At 51.2% G+C, this 19738-nt stretch overlaps 1 protein-coding gene across 2 annotated transcripts in view; it reads right to left on the reverse strand.

Moving 5' to 3' along the window:
* Window positions 1-19738, reverse strand: part of NDRG1 (N-myc downstream regulated 1) — a 44949-nt gene that overhangs the window by 13794 nt on the left and 11417 nt on the right. For both annotated transcript variants that reach the window (XM_029062447.1, XM_029062448.2), the window contains exons 2-6: window positions 15542-15620; window positions 12804-12839; window positions 4077-4182; window positions 2849-2969; window positions 1370-1432 (exon numbers count right to left, since the gene is read on the reverse strand). In XM_029062447.1, coding sequence (XP_028918280.1) covers window positions 1370-1432; window positions 2849-2969; window positions 4077-4182; window positions 12804-12839; window positions 15542-15604 — 389 coding nt within the window. In that variant the 5' untranslated portion in view covers window positions 15605-15620. The remainder of the gene's footprint in view (window positions 1-1369; window positions 1433-2848; window positions 2970-4076; window positions 4183-12803; window positions 12840-15541; window positions 15621-19738) is intronic.

Raw genomic sequence — 19738 nt, forward strand, 5'->3', positions numbered from 1 at the left:
TCGAGTTTACCAAACCAGCTACAGAAAATACACATCTTCTCCTTGTTAATAACATCATTTACTCCCCAAATAAACCATTGTTTGATCAGAACTATAACCTCCCGAAAGCTATGATTTTGATGTTCATTTCCACTCTCCCACCTGCCCCAAATAATCGGAATAACAATTTGCCATTTATAGGGGCAATCACCACCCCACAGCACCTTTCCACTCCAACACCTGATTGGAAAAGCACGGGGTAGAGTTCCCAGATCCAGAATCACTTCGCCGGGGGAAATGGAAAACTGTTGACGTTAGAGGAAGAGGGAAAGAAACTACTGAGGAACAGAGGCAGGAGACTGGACTTAGGGGGTGCTCCATTGAGTAACTTGATCTTGAGACAGGAAAAACAGGATGCAGCTTTTAGCGGGAGGAAAGATGACTTATAATCATGGGTGGTAAGCAAGGACCAGATTTAGATTATTCTTTCCCCTGACATTTTTGACTCAGCTAGATCATGATCTTTCTATTAATTTGCTCATTCTTGTTGTTGGATTGTATCTACCAACTCTATTGCAATAATAATGATACTAGTAATGATGATAATAATAATAATAGTATTTGCTAAGTGCTTACCATGTGACAAGTACTGTACTAAGTACTGGATTAGATCCAAGATAATTAGGTCCCATATGGGGTTCACAGTCTAAGTAGAAGGGAGAACGGGTACTGAATCCCCATTTTGCAGGGGAAGCATCCGAGGCATCCACGAGTTAAGTGACCTGTTCAAGGTCACCCAGCAGACAAGTGGGAGAACCGGAATTAGAACCCAGGTCCTCTGACTCCGAGGCCCACGCTCTTTCCAGGCCGACACTGCTTCTCCCTCAGGCACTCAATACAGAGTTCTGCACGCATCAAACATTCCATAAATAGCACCGATCGACTGACTGAATGATTGTCTTCCTAGTGAATTCAGAGTTGGCATCCCTTCTGGGGTCACCACGAATTCAACGCGAGGACAATCCAGTAACGACGAGTCATTTCAGAGCCGAGAAGGGTCACGGCACAGCCGAGGCTCAAATGAAGCCGGGGGGAGAGAAGGGAGATCAGAGAAACTATCAGAGCCAGGAAGTCAGGTAGAGGGTGTTGAGAGAGGGGATGGAAACAGCAAGGAGAGAGTTTTAACCTCTCCATGGCTTGGACATTTCCTCCAAGAACTCATCCAGTGCTTCACATGCAGAAAATCCAGTTCCTCCTCTGTTACGGGAAGCTCAGTTTCACCTTAGACTCCCTCTGCAGCCAGACACAACGGGACCATGGGAAGCGCCGAGCTAACCAAGGGGCAGGGCGAGAACCCCAAAATGCACAAAAACACAGTGCCCTCTCTCACCCAAATTGCTGAAGAATCCCAGGAATCATTTCTGCCAGTTGATCCATGGAAGGATACACGTACCTAGGAGAACAAAGAGACATTGGTTCAGGTCAACCCAGGAGTTGGATGAAGAGACATCACCTCAGTTAAATAAGAGCCGACGTTCTTTCTAAATTGACTTTTCCAGCAGACACCGAAGAGTGGAACTTGCTTCTGAAACAGAGGATTAGCTCCCAGTGGTCCTCGTGTTTCCAATGAGCTTTTCCCAACTGCTTAATACAGTGCCCGGTGGCGGATCCCAAGGTCAGCTGCCTCCACCCAACTTTTACAAAGAGAATTCACCCTGGAGAAGGGGCAGGAGAAGATTTCCAAAGAGATACACCAGAGACCCTGCGGTCCCATGGCAGAGAATCTGATCTTTCTAATCAAGGCTCTGCCACTTAATCTGCTGTGATGTTGGGCAAGTCACTTCACTTCTCTGTGCCTCACTTATCTCATCCGTAAAATGGGGAATAAGACTGTGAGCCTCATATGGGACAGGGACTGTGTCCAACCTGACTAGCTGGTATTCACCATCCACCCCAGTGCTTAGTACAGTGCCAGATACACAGTAAGTGCTTAGCAAGCACCATAAAAAAGAAGGATTTGCTGACTATTAGCTATCTGAGTAACGACTGCTGGGTTAACAGTTAACCACCTTGTATTTTATTTACAAGTTTCCAATTTTTACCCAGTAAAACCGTAAAGGCCTTTTTCCATTAATCAGTTAATAATTAAGCAGAAAGCCCAGTAGTGCCTTTATACTGTTTTCATTCCGTGACTGGGGATTGAACTCAAGGAACTAAGCGTAAGTTGAAGAGTGTGCTTGGTCAAAGGAAGAATTTCCTGACTAAAAGGGAGAAACATACTCGAATGACCTAGCCTGGGGAGGCTGCACTCTCCACGCCAGGAATATTAAAAAAAAATGAAATAGAAAACCATCAGTCCTGGATGGCTTAAGCATTCCCCTGCAACTGGGCAGGGGACTGACCTGCATACCGTGTGCAGATCACTGGACTGAGCACTCGGGAGCATATAATTCAACAGTGTTGGTAAATACGTTCCCTGCCCGCAAGGAGCTTCCAGTCGACACACTCAACAAAATGACAGTAGCTTCTCTGGGGGACAAATAACTTCTCAGTGCCTACCAACTCTGTAGAGAAGCAGCGACGTCTGGTGGATAGCGCAAGGGCCTGGGACTTAAAAGGACATGGGTTCTAATCCTGACTCCTTCACTTCTCTGCTATGCGACTCTGGGCAAGTCACTTCTCTGGCCTTCAGTTACTTCATCTACAAAATGGAGATTAAGATTGCGTTGAATACAGTACCTGTCCCGCATGGGGCTCCCAATTTGCTTGTATCCACCCCAGTGTTTATTACAGTGCCTGGCACGTAGTAAGCGCTTAACAGATACCATCATCATCATACTCCCGGCACCTCTCCGGCCCGCTCACTTACCCAGCTGGGAAAGAGGCGGCCCCATCATGCTGCCCGGGGGCATCCACGTGGCACACGGAAAAGTGTTGGGTGATCTCGTGCATGTCCTCCGAATTGAAGAGCGGGTTGTAGCATGTTTTGTCTGAGGCGCAAGAGGTAGCAGGAAAACAGAAACACAAAGCATCGGAGATGGATTCATTTCTACCCAGAAGGAAAGCCTACCTGGAGATTTCCCAGCTCCTCCCCCTCTACTGTCTCTCTGCCCGCCGACCTGTCCAGGCCCCGGGGGTGACGAGACCAGAGCTTCTGGTCCACGTGAAAGTCACGAGGGCTGGCAAAGGTGCCCGGCCCAGATTCAGAGGCGGAGCGACACCAGCTGAGTCTCTGAGGGGAGTATGAGGTGGTTGGCGGGGGGGGCCCAACTCACACCCGGGGACCCTTTGGGAAGAGGGGCTGCGTTTGGCCTTTGACCCCACTTCCATCCCAGCACCAGGACAAGAGTAAGTACTTCCTCAATGGCATCGCTATCACTGCCAGGGGCCGTGCAGTGTGGGCTGGGTAGAGGGGCCCAGCTGCTCCTCATTCCCTGGGAACGCACTCCAAAATACTCTCCTGGGTCCAGTGGGGAAAGTTTACATTTCACGCATGCACGCACACTGATCTAGGAAATCTTCCCAGAGCCCCACAATTCCCTACAAACCACCTGGCACAGAGCCACCCACCCACTCTCCGTGTGGGCACAGAAAGACGGGGCTTCCTGTCAGGAACGACGGATGAGCCTTGGCCCTAAGACTTTGGAACCGTGACCCCGCACAGAAGAGCTGATTTTCAGCGCTGGCAATTTGCGCAGGCTCACCCCTCCGTCGTGTTCCCGCCGGGGCACCGAGAGCAACAAACGAGTCGGCAGGCAGGGGTGCAGTTCGTGGTATGCATACACCAGAGTTCTGTAGATCTGGGACCCGTGGACAGCCACAGTGATGGCAATGTCATCACCGGGCATAGTGCCCTGACCTGGCAGACGACTGCCTCGGTCTTCACTCATGGTTGCCACCTGCTTTTCGGGATCTTCGCTGAGCCTGACCCGTCACTGAACGCCCCCGGTCGGCTCTCCCGACAGAATCCTTGACCCTGGCGGCCCAGCCCCTGCGGGCAGAGCTTAATCTAGAAGTCAGGCCTCCCAATTCCCAGAGCCACATCTTTCCTCCAGCCCCACGCCCACCCACCTGGAGAGCATGCTGGGACCACTTACGATTCATTCCGATGTCGTGATACGTGAGGATGACGGGCCTCTTTGCTTTTGGAGTCCCGCATAGCGTGACGTGGACGGTGCCGTGTAACGACTCTACGTCCTGCTCCTGCGGGAAGACAAACACGTGTCGTGGTCACTCGGCTGCCCGTCTTCCTCCCAACCGCTAATCGCCATTTGACCATCCTGCCACTGGCTTGGCTTTCCAATCACAGTAAGGGCTGAAGTTCATCTGGGATCACATCTCCTCCAGGAGACCCTCTGTGATGAATCACTCATCTCCCACAAAACTCACTGCTGCAATTTCAAAACTTCTGCACCTCTTAAGAATTTTGGTTCTCACCACCCCCCAGCACTTCTGTGGACACCTTCCTGCTGTATTGCTTCCTCCTATTCGTCATTTTTTTATTATATTTATTAAGCGCTTGCTATGTGCTGGGGTAGATACAAACTAATCAGGTTGGACACAGCCCATGTCCCACATATGGTTCACAATCTTAATCTCCGTTTTAGATGAGGTAATTGCAGCACAGGGAAGTTAAGCGATTTTCCCCAAGTCACACAGCAGGCAAGTGGCAAAGCCAGGATCAGAACTCGGGTCATTTTGATTCCCAGGCCCGTGCTCTAACCAGTTTTATTTAATGTCCATCTCCCCTGCGGATCGTAAGCTCCTTGAGGGCAGGGCTCATGTCGACTTACTGAATTGTGTATCTGTGTATTTGTGTATCTGTAACTGTATCCACTTACTCTCCCAAGCACTTAGCAGAGTGCCCTGTACGGAGTACATATTCGATTAATGCTAGTGATTGATTACTTGATCAAACTTGGGTTTTAACTGTTTACCGAGTTGGAGAAAATTCAATCATCAATCAATTTAGCATGTGCAGAACACTGGACTGGGCAGTTGGATGAACGCCAAAGAGGTAGAAGGGATGATCCCTGCCCTTCAGAAGCTGCCGAGTCAGGAAGCAACATCCCGAGCCATGCTCCCAGCAGCTGCCCCACAGCGGACGACGGGCCACTTCCACCAGCCTCCAAAATTTGACCTAGATACTCATTCATTCAATTAGGTTTATTAAGCACTTACTGTGTAGAGCACCGTACTGAGCACTAGGGAGAGTACAATACAACAATCAACAGACACATTCACTGCCAAAACCTAGTCACAGCTAGAATCCACATCACCTCTGGATCTAAAACACAACCAGAAGCAAACCCCGGGCTTCAGGAGACCAGCTACAATTCAAACCGGGGTGCTTGGCAAAATTACTGAGCAGAGCACTGCTAAAGCTGGCAAAAAAAGTCACTTTGGTCGGGGCTGTGTCTCCCCTTAAGTTGAACTCTTGGTCTTGGGTATCTTCCGTATTCAAACACTGACCTGGAGGCTCCTTGAGGGCAGGGGATGAGCCTCCATAAGGGACTCTTCTCTCCCGAGTGCTTAGCACAGAACTCTGCACACTGTAACGCTCTCAATCAATGGTATTTATTGAGTGCTTAGTGTGTACAGAGCACAGAACTAAGCACTTGGGAGGGTACAGTATAACAGAGTTGGTAGACACGCTCCCTGCCCACAGTGAGTTTACAGTCTAGAGGACCATAAATATCATTGATTGCTTGATTGAATTATGTGATCCACCGTAACCCAGCCCGACTGGGAATCAGGAAAACCAATCACCCTCACTCTCCAACGCAAACTGGACTAAGCACCCTCTGAAAAGCCGCACGTACGCGCACACACGCCCCTCCCATCCCCTCACTATGCCCTAAGGTAAACCCTTAATCCTATAACTGAAGAGTAACCAAAACCATGAAAAATAGCCTATGGTTTCAGAAGAAACGCCTCCCTCAACTACGTGGTCTGTGGTGCCCAGGGCCCAGTCTGTCCACGACTGCATGAGTCACCCACCGAGCCTGGAAGAGCCCACCCTAATCCCCTCCCAGCCCCACCACTCCCCCGCAACACACTCACACCCGAAGGCAAGATACAGGAACTGAAAACTGCAAGATGTGTGTGACCAAGGCCAGGTCGCTTCATCTCGGACCAACTCTCTCCGTAAGAGATCAATCATCCGTCTTCCTCCTTCCTTCCCCTCCTCATTCTCTTCCACTCCCAGCCCCCAAAGGCACACATATCTTGCAGCCATCCAGCCCCTTCCAACACATTTTGAAGCCATTCTGCCTGCCCTAACGGAGGACAGAGGAGAACTGACCCCTGAACTACCAAGCACAGGATCCAGAACTCCCCACTGGCACTTCAGGAAAAGCCACAACATGGTAACAAGGAATCACACAAGGCAGTAAGAGACTGGTTTCATGTCTCTCTCTCTCTCTCTCCCCCCTAATCCCACCCCCCGCCTTCTCCTCTCTCCCCTTTTCCCTCTCCCTCCCTGCCAGATCTCAGCCTTAATCTCAATGCAACAAGGTCACAAAGATCATTTTATCATTTTCAACCGCAGGCTTCAAAAAGGGGTTCCAGAGAGCCTCTCCCATCCTTCCTGTCAATCAATCCTTCCCCAGCCAGATCATTCAGAAGGGGAGTTGAAAGCTCGGCATGGAAGGCAGATCTGGGGAGATGGAAGCTCAAAGCTCAGCCTGGTACAGAGACCTTCTGGGCATCTGAGGAGCAGGCAGACAAAACAACATCAATGGACGGGAATAACACCTTGAAATTTGAGACCACGATATCGCAGGTCAAGGCCTTAAAGACACATGGGCAGCAACCAGAGGCTCACAGAAAATAGTAGACTAAGACAGTTAATAGTAAAAAACTGTGGGATTTGTTCAAGCACTTACTATGTGCCAGCCACTGTATTGAGCACTGGGATAGATACAGAATAATCAGGTCAGACACATTCCCGTCCCGCATCGGGCTCACGATCTAAACAGGAGGGACAGCTGGTCCTGAATCCTCATTTTACTCATAAGGAAACTTTGGTCCAGGGAAGGGAAGTGACTTATCCAAAGTCACACAGCAGATAAATGGTGAAGCCAGAATTAGAACCCAGGCCCTCGTTCCATTAGCCCTCACTGCGTCTCAGAGAAGTTAAATGATGGTGTCTCCAGATGAGAACAAGGGAGGAGTCTCACCCAGGAGACTTTGGTCTCTGCACAGAGCTGGAAGTTGTCATGGCAACACGGAGCATGTTGTTCTTTTTGTGGAATCGAGGGCAACGAGCAGGGGTGCATCACACTGTCAAGGGCCTGAACTCACCAGACCCACTGATGGCCCAAATGGCCTCAGCATGGGGTTGATAATCCGGATCACTTGGACCAATCATATTTATTAAGCGCTTACTGTGTGCAGAGCACTGTACTAACTGCTTTAAAGTTCCCTTCAAAAATCCCACAGTTCTATGCTCACTTCCTTCTTCCAGAATGCTTACCGGTTCAGCTGGAAGATATGCAACGCCTTCCGCTTAGAGCACTAATTTTGTCTCCCCGAAAGAGTTCAGAGGCCACAGTGAACTAGCTCTGAGTTCGGAGCCCGTCGGATCGCCAGTGACGAGGGAGGAGAATGCCAGTGTCTGGAGCGAAAACTGGGACTTTCAGACCGGTGACTCTCCTACGACACTACAGTGCTCCCAGCAGGCAGACCGGGGCGGGGAGAGATGCCAAAGGGAGCAAGGAGCGCAGGAGGGTGGAAAGGAGTAATTGAGTCAAATGAATTTATGAGGATAGATTCCTAAATAAGAACTAAAGTCAGCTTGGATCACTGGAAAGCTCATTCCATCCCAGTCAGACACACCAAACAACATCCCAGCGGAGGAGAAGGAGAAGGTGGAGATGGGGTTTCGATGTCACCTCAAAGACTAAATCCCTGCCTCTTAGATCAGAACACTCACTGGGACCGAGGCTGGTCTGCCCACAGGGGGCCAGTCTGCCTACAGGGTGCCAGACTGGCAAAGGGGCACAAGTCTGGCGGGTTCTGTGGGAAATAGGGGCACACACCACCTCGTTTCCCCCAAGGACTTAAGGCTTCCAAACTGCCTTGTTCCAAGCAAGATGGTAAATGTGCCCAATTTGCATCTTTAAAAATAAAAATCAGGACAGATGGTCTTAACACTCCAACTGTTTTCCAAAAAGGGAAAGAGATGCAGTGTGGCCTAGTAGAAAGAGCACAGGCCTGGGAGTCAGAGGACCTGGATTTTCATCCCCGCTCCGCCACTTGTCTGTTGTGTGACCTTGGGCCAGTCACTTCACTTCTCCCTGCCTCAGTTCCTTCATCTGCAAAATGGGGATTAAGACTCCGAGCCCTATGTGGGACAGAGACTGGTGCCCAACCCGATTATCTAACCCAGCATTGAGTCTGGCACAGAGTAAGCACTTAATTAACAGTTTTTAAAAAAATGGAAAGGGCAGGGTTTTCTGATTCCGCTGTCCATAAATATTTTTATGTCCATCTCCCCCATTGAGTGGAAGCTTCCTGTGAGCAGGGGAGAAGATCTTATGAAATTTTTTTATATTATTTTCCCAAGCACTTAGTTCAGCAGCCAGTAGCTGCTCAAAAAATGCCATTATTATTATTAATGCTTCAGTTAACTGCATCAGTGGAGATGGCCAAAGGGTATCAACTGATCAACTGACCTGATCCAGCCGCCTAAATTAACTGGAATGTCAAACAGCCCGGTCTAGGGGAAAGAAGGTGGGCCTGGGGACCAGGGGACATGGGTTCTAAGCTCTGCTCTGCCAGTTGCCTGCTGTGTGACTTTGAACAAGTTACTTAACTTTCTCTGCCTCTGTTTCCTCATCAATCAAATATGGGTGAAATACCTGCTCTTCCTCCCCTTAGTCCGTGAGTCCCTTGTGGGACAGACTGTGTGTGTGACCCGATTACCTTGCATCTACTCCAGTGCTTAGTGAAGTTCCAGGCTTAAATACCATCACTATTATTCTTATTGTCACATTGTGCCAGTTGACTCCGGTGGCTAAGCGTGAGTCTCTCCCCTTACCACCATTCTTTCCTGGCTCTCCTCAAAGCCATTGTCAGCTACCAAGAGGATCATGGTTGCCCAGGGCCCAGACCCCCAGAAAGGGCTTGGACCCATCCCATTCTATTCACCATTTGGCCCCTGGTAGACCAGGAGACCCAGAAAGAGCCACTCATTAACTCTACCTCCTCAGCGAGGAAATGAGGGAATGGATGTTTTTCCTGCTCTCCACCTCCCAGGCCTTCCGAGAAAAGAAAACCGATGTCAGCACCCTAAACCACACCGTAATTGCTCTGCACAAGCTGGGCAGCTCATTTGAAAATAGAAAAAGCCTCTCGTATCCAGTTTGCCAACATATGCGCCTCCATTTGCCCGAAATTTCTCTTCCACCTGTTAAGAACTAGGAAGACAGAGTCTGGAGAACCACTCTAGCCAGTCGCTGGTCTGGCCCCTGAACAGGAAGGGAACAGTTCAACAAATAAACCCCCCACATTTACAGCTGAAGATCAAGACTGCCCACGGGGCAACCTTTCAAGTTCCCTTGTGATTGACTGATGGTTTCCGAGTGGAGGAAGGAGAGGAAAGAGTCAGCTTTGATTTGCCCCTCACCCCTCCATCTAGAGTATTAGGAGACTAAGGCCCAGGCTTCCAGGCAAGCCTCAGGGGAAAAATCCGCACGTCCCAATCTCCCGCTAGTAACCTGTAGGGAGCAGAATAAAAAATAAAGAGTAAATAAATCAGATCTCTATTCTTACCCACTGGCTATTTTTCCTGGAGGTGCTTAATAAGTAGTATTACTGCTTCTACAAAGATCATACACACACACACACACATATTCCATTTCCTCTCTCAAAGCCAAAACAATGAGCCTGAAACCTGCCTTCCGTGCCAACCCACAACAGCCACGTCTCCTGCCCAAGGGAACGAGAGCCAAGTCCACCTCCTCACTGCGCTGACCCTTTTAGGGTTCAAAACGTTCGGCTAGAGGCAGAGCAGGCTACAACCCAACGAGTTGACAGCACAGGGAAAATAATCTTTGCCCAGATAGGTAGTCCTGGGAGAATCACTCTTCCCTCTCCCCCTCCCTCCAACCATCTAATGGTATGCATTTAAAACCCTCCCTTGGGGAAACAGAAAGCCCAGGAAAGGAAATCAGATGGACAGATAAAGTCCATCTTTCCAGGCTGGCTATCCCCACATCAGCAAACAACTAGCTGGTGGGCAAGGAGACTCCTTCCCTATACTCCCCGTGGGAGAAGCCAAATTGCTGACGTCTGACACTGGTTTGATCAGCTGGGCTCCACAATGACTAGACCAGTCATCCGCTGGCTGTCCATAGTCCATCTGGTCCTGGGCTTCTGTTCCAGCATATAAAGCCCCACTGGGGAGGAGACAGTGTGAACTAAGCCCCCCTTCAACTGGGAGTTCCTCTTGAGACAGGGACTGTGTCCAACTGGATTATTTATAAACATAAGAAGTGTTTAACAACCACATTGATGATGATTATGGCGACGATTATTATTTTTATTATTTTTCTCCCTTCCACGGCTCTCCCATCCAGACTCCACTGTCCCCCTGACACGGCTTGTTCAGCCACCTGGCGCACTCGTTCTGCTGAACTCAGTGGTTTTTCTGGGGTTTAAAGTGGGGGTCACATCTTTTCTTCACTCAGACCAGCAGGTGGAACAGAAGCTGTCTATCATTTCTTAACTCAGATTTACTTGTTCTCACCATTTTTTTTTTTTGGTTATTTGTTAAAGTGCTTACTATGTGTCAGGCACTGTATTACATGCTGGAGGAGATACAAGCTAATCAGGTTGGACACAGTCCATGTCTCACAAGTGACTCACAGTATTAATCCCCATTTTACAAATGGGGTAACTGAGGCACAGAGAAGTCCCTCCCTTTCTCTCTGTCCCTCCTCCCCTTCCCATTGCCCCTACTCCCTCCCTCTTCTCTACCCCCTTCCCCTCCCCATAGCACTTGTGTATATTTGTATATATTGTTTCTTACTCTGTTGTATTGATGATGTGTGTATATGATTCTATTTATCTATTTTGATATTGATGCCTGACTACTTGTTTTGTTTTACTGTCTGTCTTCCCCTTTCAGACTGTGAGCCCGTTGTTGGGCCGGGATTGTCTCTATCTGTTGCCAAATTGTACATTCCAAATGCTTAGTACAGTGTTCTGCACACAGTAAGCACTCAATCCATATGATTGAATGAATATACAATAATCTGGTTGGACACAATCCTTGTCCCACACAAAGCTCTAAGTGTGCATTGAATCCCCACTTTACAGATGAGGAAACTGAGGCCTGGAGCTTAGAAGTGACTTGCCCAAGGTCACACAGCAGGCAAGTGGTAGAGCCAGCATTAGAGCCCAGGTTCTCTGACTTTTAGGCCCAGGTTCTTTCCACTACTTCTCTAGGAAGGCAGTGTGCCTGGTGGAGAGAGCATGGGATGGGGAGTCAAAAGACCCACGTTGTAGCCATTCAGCCGTATCATTAGTCCCGTACCCAGACGGGGCCCAAATCCTGAATGCCGCATCGTGCCATCAGCCAATCACTCTACCACCTCATCTGAGAAGAGTACCAGAAACAAAAAGAAAACAATCCAAAGTAACAACAACAACAACAAAATCAGAACGTCACAAAACCTTCTTTCAAATCTGTACGCCCGGTCCTTGTGTTTAGACAGATGGACCACGGCCAGCGTTTCTCCCGATAGGTTTGCTGTTCTTACACCTATCTGAGAGTCTCCCCCACTGCAGCCCAGTGGATTGATTGCTTTGTCCTTCTTAAAAGCTTAGCTGGGCTGGAAATGAAGAAAACTCTCCTTCAAAGGGAAGCTAAATTGGTTTTTCAGTTCAATCCAGCCAGAAAGGCCAAAACATTCCAAGGTTTCGGAGGGAGGACTGGTTGTCTCTTCCCTCCGCAACGGAGATCGTCAGGTCACAGCTGGAATGATCTGGCTTCCACTGGAGGAACTACCCCCGGCAGACTCCCCCACATTCCTGCCTCTGGGTCCGGTCAAGCCGACACCCAAATTCCCATCAGGCCTCAGGAAGAGAGGCGTCACCCTCCCTAGGACCGGAACTGGAGCTCGTTAAAAAGAAGAAAGCCCAGCATGAACGTCCATGTTTGGAGGTCCAACTCAGAGTGGTTTTAACCGGATGAGTGACACTGGCGAACCACGCAATAAATCTCAAGACACCCGTTCAACAACCTTAAAGCTCAGCTGTCATCAAAACATCTTTCCTCATAGAAGTTTAGATCACTCGGCTATTGTGAAATGCGTCTGTCTAGGGCCACGGGTACCACAGCCTCAGGACGCAAGCCATTAGACAATTTCCCCTCATCTCGGTTTCAAAGCCCTTCTCTGCCAGCTCTGCAGAAAGCTACCACTACCAACACCAGGCTGGCCTCCCTGTCTGGCATCGCCAATCGTTTCAGCAACCTCGGTTCCGACCTCACGACTGAGTCAGGCAGACACAAGGCCCCACTCTGGAGTTGCCTCCCGGAAACCGAGGGAGAAACTTCAACGTTGGGGTGGAGAGGATGGTTTGTGGTCATTTCCATACTGAAAATTAAACCTCCCTGTCACACTCCCTCCCTAAGAGACCCGTCCTCTTCTGGAGCTGCCTCAGCCCACTGGCTAGGGTCATTTGTCAGGGCTAAGAGCCCACTGGCCCTCTTCCACCCTGGGTCCACCCCCACCCCCAGGCACTGCCCGCTGTTCTGAGGGACAGGTGACTTAACCAAATGCAAAGGAAGAAGAAAAAAGAGCTGCTTTACTTGCCTGAACATCAAACTCCTGGAGGAGTCCCGTGATGGTCTGCAAAGAGAGGGTGAGGTCATTAGTCAGTCAGTACTGTTTATTGAGAACTTGTGTGCAGAGCGTTGGATTAAACACTTGGGAGAGCAATAATAATTGTAATAATAATTGTGGCATTTATTAAGTACTTACTATGTGTCGAGCACTATACTGGGTGCTGGGGTAGAGTCAAGATAATCAGGTCCCACATGGGGCTTACAGGCTACATAAGAATTCCCCCATTCTGCAGATCAGGGAACTGACTCACAGAGAAGAGAAGTGACTTTCCCAATGTCACACAACAGATGGCGGAGTCGGGATTAGAATCCAGGTCCTCTGACTCCCATGCCCGTGCTCTTCTCGTTAGCCCACTCTGCTTCCCAAGCAATAGTCTGGAGACTCTTGCCATTTACATTTTCTAAAATGGAGGACTGATGCCTAGCGGAAAGAGCGTGGGACTGGGAGGCAGCAGTGTCCCGGATTCAAATCCCACCCCTGCTACTGTCCTGCTGAGTGACCTCGGGCAAGTCGCTTAACCTCTCTGGGCCTCCGTTTCCTCATCTGTAAAACGGGGTTAAGAGAGATTATAAATCCTAAGTAGAGCAGGAAGGGACCCCATCCAATCTCACAGCCTTGTCCTTACCTCAGCAGTTAACACACACTAAGCGCTCACTAAATGTCACAACGATGACCTCTGGAAAGAGGAGAGGAGCTATGAGCAGGACCCAGCCCAAAGGACGTTGGTTCTAAAAACGCAGTCCCGAGAACATCTGTCCATTCCTCGGGCAAGCCCGGGAGAGCCCAAAGGAGCCGGCTAGAGTCATCCTGGCTACGGGCCCTGGCAAACCCAGGCTACAGGCCCTGGCAACCCCAGGCAGGCTAAACCCAGCCAGCTCTTTCCACTGGATAAAGGCCAGTGGGCTGCTGGGCGTGGCTTAGGACCTAAGAGGCCTTTCTAAGTGTTCTTGCCCTTCAGTGGAGGTGGAGGGTCCTGAAGACTAATGGCAATTGTGGCGTTTGTTAAGCGCTTATTATGTGCTAGGATAGATTCAAGTTAACCAGGTCGGACACAGTTTTTGTCCCATGTGGGGCTCACGGTCTAAAAAAGAGGGAAAACAGGCACTGAAACTCCATTTTACAGATGAGGAAACTGAGGCCCGGAGCGATAAAGTGACTTGCCTGAGGTCCCAAGGCAGATAAGTGGCCGAGTTAGGATTAGAACCTAGTTCCCTTGCCTCCCAGGCCAATGCTCTTTCTCTTAGGCCACACTGTCTTAACAAGGGCCTGGGAGTAAGAGGACCTGGGTTCTAATCCCCGCTCTACCACCTACCTGCTGTGTGAACTTGAGCAAGTCACTTAACTTCTCTGTGCCTCAGTTCCCTCATCTGCCAAACAGGGATTCAATACCTGTTCTGCCTCCTACTTAAACTGTGAGTCCCATGTGGGACCTGATTATCTTGTATCTAAACCAGTACTTAGTACAGTGCTTGGCACGTAACAAGTGCTTAAATACCATTTTTATTATTATTACTACTATTACTTGCGTCCTTTGAAGGTCCACGGTGGCTACTTCAATTTCCAGTTGCTGCAAATAGGCTTGGATCTTTTGGAGAGAAGACTCCAACCCTCTGAGTCATGGGCCAGATCAGAGACCCCTCCCACAGACACGCCTCTCCCCCAGGGTTCCAAGGGTTTTAAGAGCGCTTTGGGACCCAGGCTTGACCCATGCCCCCGGGGCCTCTGCGACTGGGTACGGGGAGTGGGGGAAGAGGGAAGGGAGGGGTGGGGGCTTCTACGGTTCTCTGTCCAGGGCCGGGAAGGACGCCCACCAGAGATTGCCAAGACACAAAGGATGGAAATCAGAAGCCGTTCCCAGCCGCACCTCCCTTCCCTCTTGGAGCAGCCAGCAGGATGATTCCAGGGTTGTGAGGAAGCCAAGCCGGCTCTGCTGTCTCTTTCCGGGGGAGGAGGCGGGGGCTTCCACGGCCCACAGGGAACGGGGACCACCCCCCAACCCAGTCAGGACCATCCTGCATAGCTGCTTCTCCCTTCTGCCGAGGTGAGACTCCGGGGCATCCCACCTCCCCCTCAAAGCAGATTCTCAGAGGACTGACTACCCCCAGAACCGAGAGGCTGGAGGCGGTTCGGCGGAAACAAAGACAAAAACAAAAACAAGCGCTGGGAAGCGAATCCCGGCTGGGAAGGCCATGAGCAGAGGTCAGGTTTTAAAGAGCTCGGCGCTGCCAGAAGTGAAAATAGCCTGGCGCTAGAGCGCCAGACCCATGGTGAGGGCCAGGGTGGATGACAGGGCCCTAGTCGCGGACAAGTTCCCTCTCACTCTGTACCCTCCAGAACATTGAGGGTTGGCTGCATAGGGACAGATTGAGGTTAGATTGAGCATTGGAGAACTGATGGGACAGTTTCAGCATAGTTCTGCCCAATCAGAACTGGCTTCCCCTGGCCCCTGGATGGCATGTTGGTGCCCCTCTTGGACTTAGCCTGAAGGACTTGCTCCTAGAGAAGCCCCAGCGAACACTTTGAGAGCCCTTAACAGCTACCAAGCTGGGGCAGCCCCGCTGCTTCCAGGGAACCGAGGGACTTCCACTGAAGTAGCCAGTCACCGGTCTCCCTGCAGAGCCTGGGGTGAGGTGGGCAGCCACTTTTTGGCCACCTGGCCCAAGGGTCATTTCTGGTTCAAGGTGTGGGTGCGGGGTGGCTTTTACCTCGTCTCTCTCGACCAGCGGCTTCACCTCCGCGAGGTCCACGTCCTGGAGTTCCCGGGCCATGGTTCCGGTCAGCTTCCTGCCAAAAGAGACCTGGGTGAGCGCCGCTGCTGAGGACAAGGTTTCTGGGCTGGATCAGGAATGCAGAGGAGAGGGCCGGCCTGGCAGGAAGGGCCGGTAACCAAGCTCCATCTTGGCTTGAACTAGGACTAGGACCAGGAAGGCAATTGCCCAGCGAAACCAAATGTCTGAGGGGCCTTTATGAAACAAAAGGACTCCCCCCGTAAAAAACCCCAAACAATCTGCCAGAACCCCAGCCCCTTCTCTGTGACTCCTTCCCAACACCGCCAACAAGTCCAACCATAGTCCATGAGGGTGCCGGCCGCAGAAACAGAAGAGAGACCGCCTCTGGCTCCATTCTCTTTCTGACACACCTCCGCCATTCCCAAATCCATGGCAGTCCGCCCTTTTCTCCCTGCGGTGTAAAGCCCTGGCCCCTGTTACTTTCCAACAGCCCAGTTCACAAATCACAGGCCATCAACCCTCCCACTGGCCCCAGGGTAGTCCCCACTACACTCTCCATTGACCCCACTGGACTGCCCACTGGCCAGGCACTGGCTGGACCACCCAGGTCCTGTTCAGGCCACTGCATCTTTACAAGGACGAGAAGAACTCGCAGAGGGTCAGGAGGGGAGCCGTCAGTTTAACCTCTGGGGCCACAGAGGTCCTGGAATCAAGAACTAAAAGAGTGGGATCATTTCACCTGGAAGGGGAAAGCGAAGAAGGAAAATGACATCCTTTGAGCACGAGGGCAATTGTGAAGGCAGTAGCGACCAGCTGCCCCTCCCTATCCACTTAAGCAGGAGAAAAAAGGACAGGGTTTGGCCAAAGAGGCCTATTAATCAAATAAGCATTGCATTTATCAAGCAGCTAGTATGTGCAGAGCACTGTACTGAACACTTGGAAGAGTACAATAGCATTAGTAGACCTGATCCTTGCCCTCAAGGAGTTTACAGGCTCCTGGGGTCAGAGCACTGTCCGAGTTAATAAACATGATTCCTACCCACTAGGGACTTTCCAGTCAGCAAGGTAGATAGAAAGAAGCAGTGAGGTCTAGTGGAAAGAGCCTGGACCCAGGAGCCAGAGGACCTGAGTTATAATCCCATCTCCACCACCTGCCAGCTGTGTGACCTCTGGCAAGTCTCGTCACTTCTCTCTGCCTCAGTTTCCTCCATTGTAAAATGGGGATTCATTACCCATTTTCCCTCCTACTTACCTTGTGAGCCTCACGTGGGACAGGGACTGTGTCCCGTTGGATTACCTGGTACCCACGCTAGTGCTTAGAAGAGTGCTTGACACATAGTAATCTCTAAACAAATGTTATAACAGAGAAGAATTTCCCAGGGAGAGATACAGGCTGGAATGGGATACAAATGAGGTTGTGGGAACTTTGAAAATAGAGCTGATTTGCCTTGGTCTGGGGTGAATGAGCGGCAATGGCACTGTCAACTGCAAAGACAAGACTCCTGGCCAACTCTTCGGTGCCTGGACACTTTGTACGTCTCCTTCCCAGAATCTGCACAGGCAGGGGAGGGTTTGAGGGGGTGTTTTTATTGCAAAAGGTTCAAGGAGCCCACTCATAAAGAGATGAAATCTCTAAAGCTGCTCCCTGGAGAGGCTAAACGCGGATAGGAAATCATCTGGACGGCCTAAAAATTGGTTGGGTTTACAGCTCTAAACCGTTACTGCCCACCCATGCCCTGTCAATTTTAATTTTTAATCTGGACTTAACCTGTTTTTCCAGTACAGTGCTCTGCACACGGTAAATTCTTAATAATACTCTCACGACAAGGTAAAGGGCCCCCGAAGAAGGGCAGAGACAGCAATGATTAACTTCTATTATCCCCTGATTCAGGGGAGAGCCGCTGCCTGAACACATGGAATATCCGCTCTCCGGCCGAGGTTAGCCGGTGCAGGTAGCCTGCCCCCCGCACTCTGGCCGACCCGGAACGCACCGGGAGGTCAGGCCGGTCTGAAAAACCCGCACGTCTCAGCTGCTCTCGCTTCTGCGCTTCACCTCCACTGCCTCCAGTGCCAACGGGCAGGACCACGTGGGAGACAGGTGGATATCTCTTCCTACAAATGCCAGCTATTTGCTTTCTAATTTTCCTTTTTCTTTTTTTTTTTAAATGGTATTTGTTAAGTGCTTACTATGCACTGTTCTTAAGCGCTGGGGTAGATACAAGGTAAACAGGTCCCACATGGAGCTCACAATCCTAATCTCCATTTTACAGATGAGGAAACTGAAGCACAGAGGAAGTGAAGCGACTCGCCCAAGGTCCCACAGACAAGTGCCAGGGCCAGAATTAGAACCCAGGTCCTCCTGATTCCCGAGCCCGGGCTCCGGCCACTAGGCCACGCGGCTTCTCACACTGCTCTCGTTCGTCTTCGGTGGTTGCGGCCGGAAGGGAGAAGCAAGTTGGAGAAAGATTCTGGGCTTCCTGACTGGATAGTCCACTTCCTGATTTCCTTAATGCTTCTCCTTAAGGTGGCCACTCAACCTACCGGGACGTTGGCCGTTCTCCTCCCCGTCCCCTCTCAGAGCCACCCATCCCTCCTCAGGGGGCAGACCAGCTAACCAGTTGAGCCACTGGGGGTTCCACAGGCTCCTGCCCCGGTCAGTCCACTCTCCCCACCACATCCCGACCTCTGCCCAGGCTGCCCACCCACCCCCATGCCACCTACATCGGGAATCTCTCCTACTGCCCTGGTCCCTGACCGTAAGGTGGCACACGGCTCTCCCGGCCCACCCACCCTGTTTTTCTACCTGCATGGGTGGGGGTGGGCCTACTGACGGGAGTTCTGGCCCCGGCAGGGGCTTCCGTCTCCGCGGGGATTAGGGCCGGATTGACAGGGCTCCAGATGTTCACGTGCCAATCCCGGGCGGGCCTGGGCCGCCGGCGATAATCCTCGCCAGCGTGGCTCCATCAGCCGCACAAGGCAGACACGGTGGAGATGGCCGCCCTTTGCATACACCCTCCCCCTGCCCTCACCAGACGGGGTGCCATCTGGTCCGGGCCCCTTCCAACCCTGGAGATTGGCACAGGGCAGCCCAGAGGAGGGCAAAGTCTTCAGCCCCGGAGGGAAGGGGATAGCGCTGGCCGCAGCCCGGAGCAGTGTCAGGGACGGAGGAGGCAGGGCTTCCTGGGGCCAGGCTACTCATTCTATGGCATTTGGAGCCGGCCCCTGTGGCATTCAGGGCTGCTGCCCGGTGGGGTCACGGGCAAGAGGGGGGGCTGGACGGGCACCAGACCGGACCCGCTGCAAACGGGGCTCAGAATCACCGAGTCCTGGAGCCGCATCCGTCAGGGCCCCAGGCTGGGAGGCTCGGAGAAGACATCTCCACTTCCTCCTGGAAGCCTGCCCCGATTAATCCCTCATCTTCCCTTAATGATTCGACCCCCCCCCAACCACCGTTTCAGCCCTCTACATCCCCTAAGTATAGATGTTCTCATAATCTCCAGGAGCACTCACCTACAACCTCACAGACCCGATATCTTACACACTCACATTCGCGTGGCTCAGTGGAAAGAGCCCGGGCTTCGGAGTCAGAGGCCATGGGTTCGACTCCCGGCTCTGCCACTTGTCAGCTGTGTGACTGTGGGCGAGTCACTTAACTTCTCTGTGCCTCAATTACCTCATCTGTAAAATGGGGATTAACTGTGAGCCTCACGTGGGACAACCTGATGACCCTGTATCTACCCCAGCGCTTAGAACAGTGCTCTGCACATAGTATGCGCTTAACAAATACCAGCATTATTATATCACCGTCTCTTTCTGCCTCCTATCTGTAATTTAGTCTCCCCAGCCGGACTGAAAGCTCCTTGAAGGTAGGGATCTTGTCTAGCAGCTCTACTGTACTGTACTCTAGAGAAGCAGCGTGGCTCAGTGGAAAGAGCACAGGCTTTGGAGTCAGAGGTCATGGGTTCGAATCCCGGCTCGGCCACTTGCCAGCTGTGTGACTGTGGGCAAGTCACTTCTCGGTGCCTCAGTTCCCTCATCTGTAAAATGGGGATGAAGACTGTGAGCCCCACGTGGGACAACCTGATTCCCCTGTGTCTACCCCAGCGCTTAGAACAGTGCTCGGCACATAGTAAGCGCTTAACGAATACCATTATCATCATCATTACTCTCCCA

The sequence above is a fragment of the Ornithorhynchus anatinus genome, chromosome 4, assembly GCF_004115215.2.
Source record: "Ornithorhynchus anatinus isolate Pmale09 chromosome 4, mOrnAna1.pri.v4, whole genome shotgun sequence".
In the NCBI taxonomy this organism is placed as follows: Eukaryota; Metazoa; Chordata; class Mammalia; order Monotremata; family Ornithorhynchidae; genus Ornithorhynchus; species Ornithorhynchus anatinus.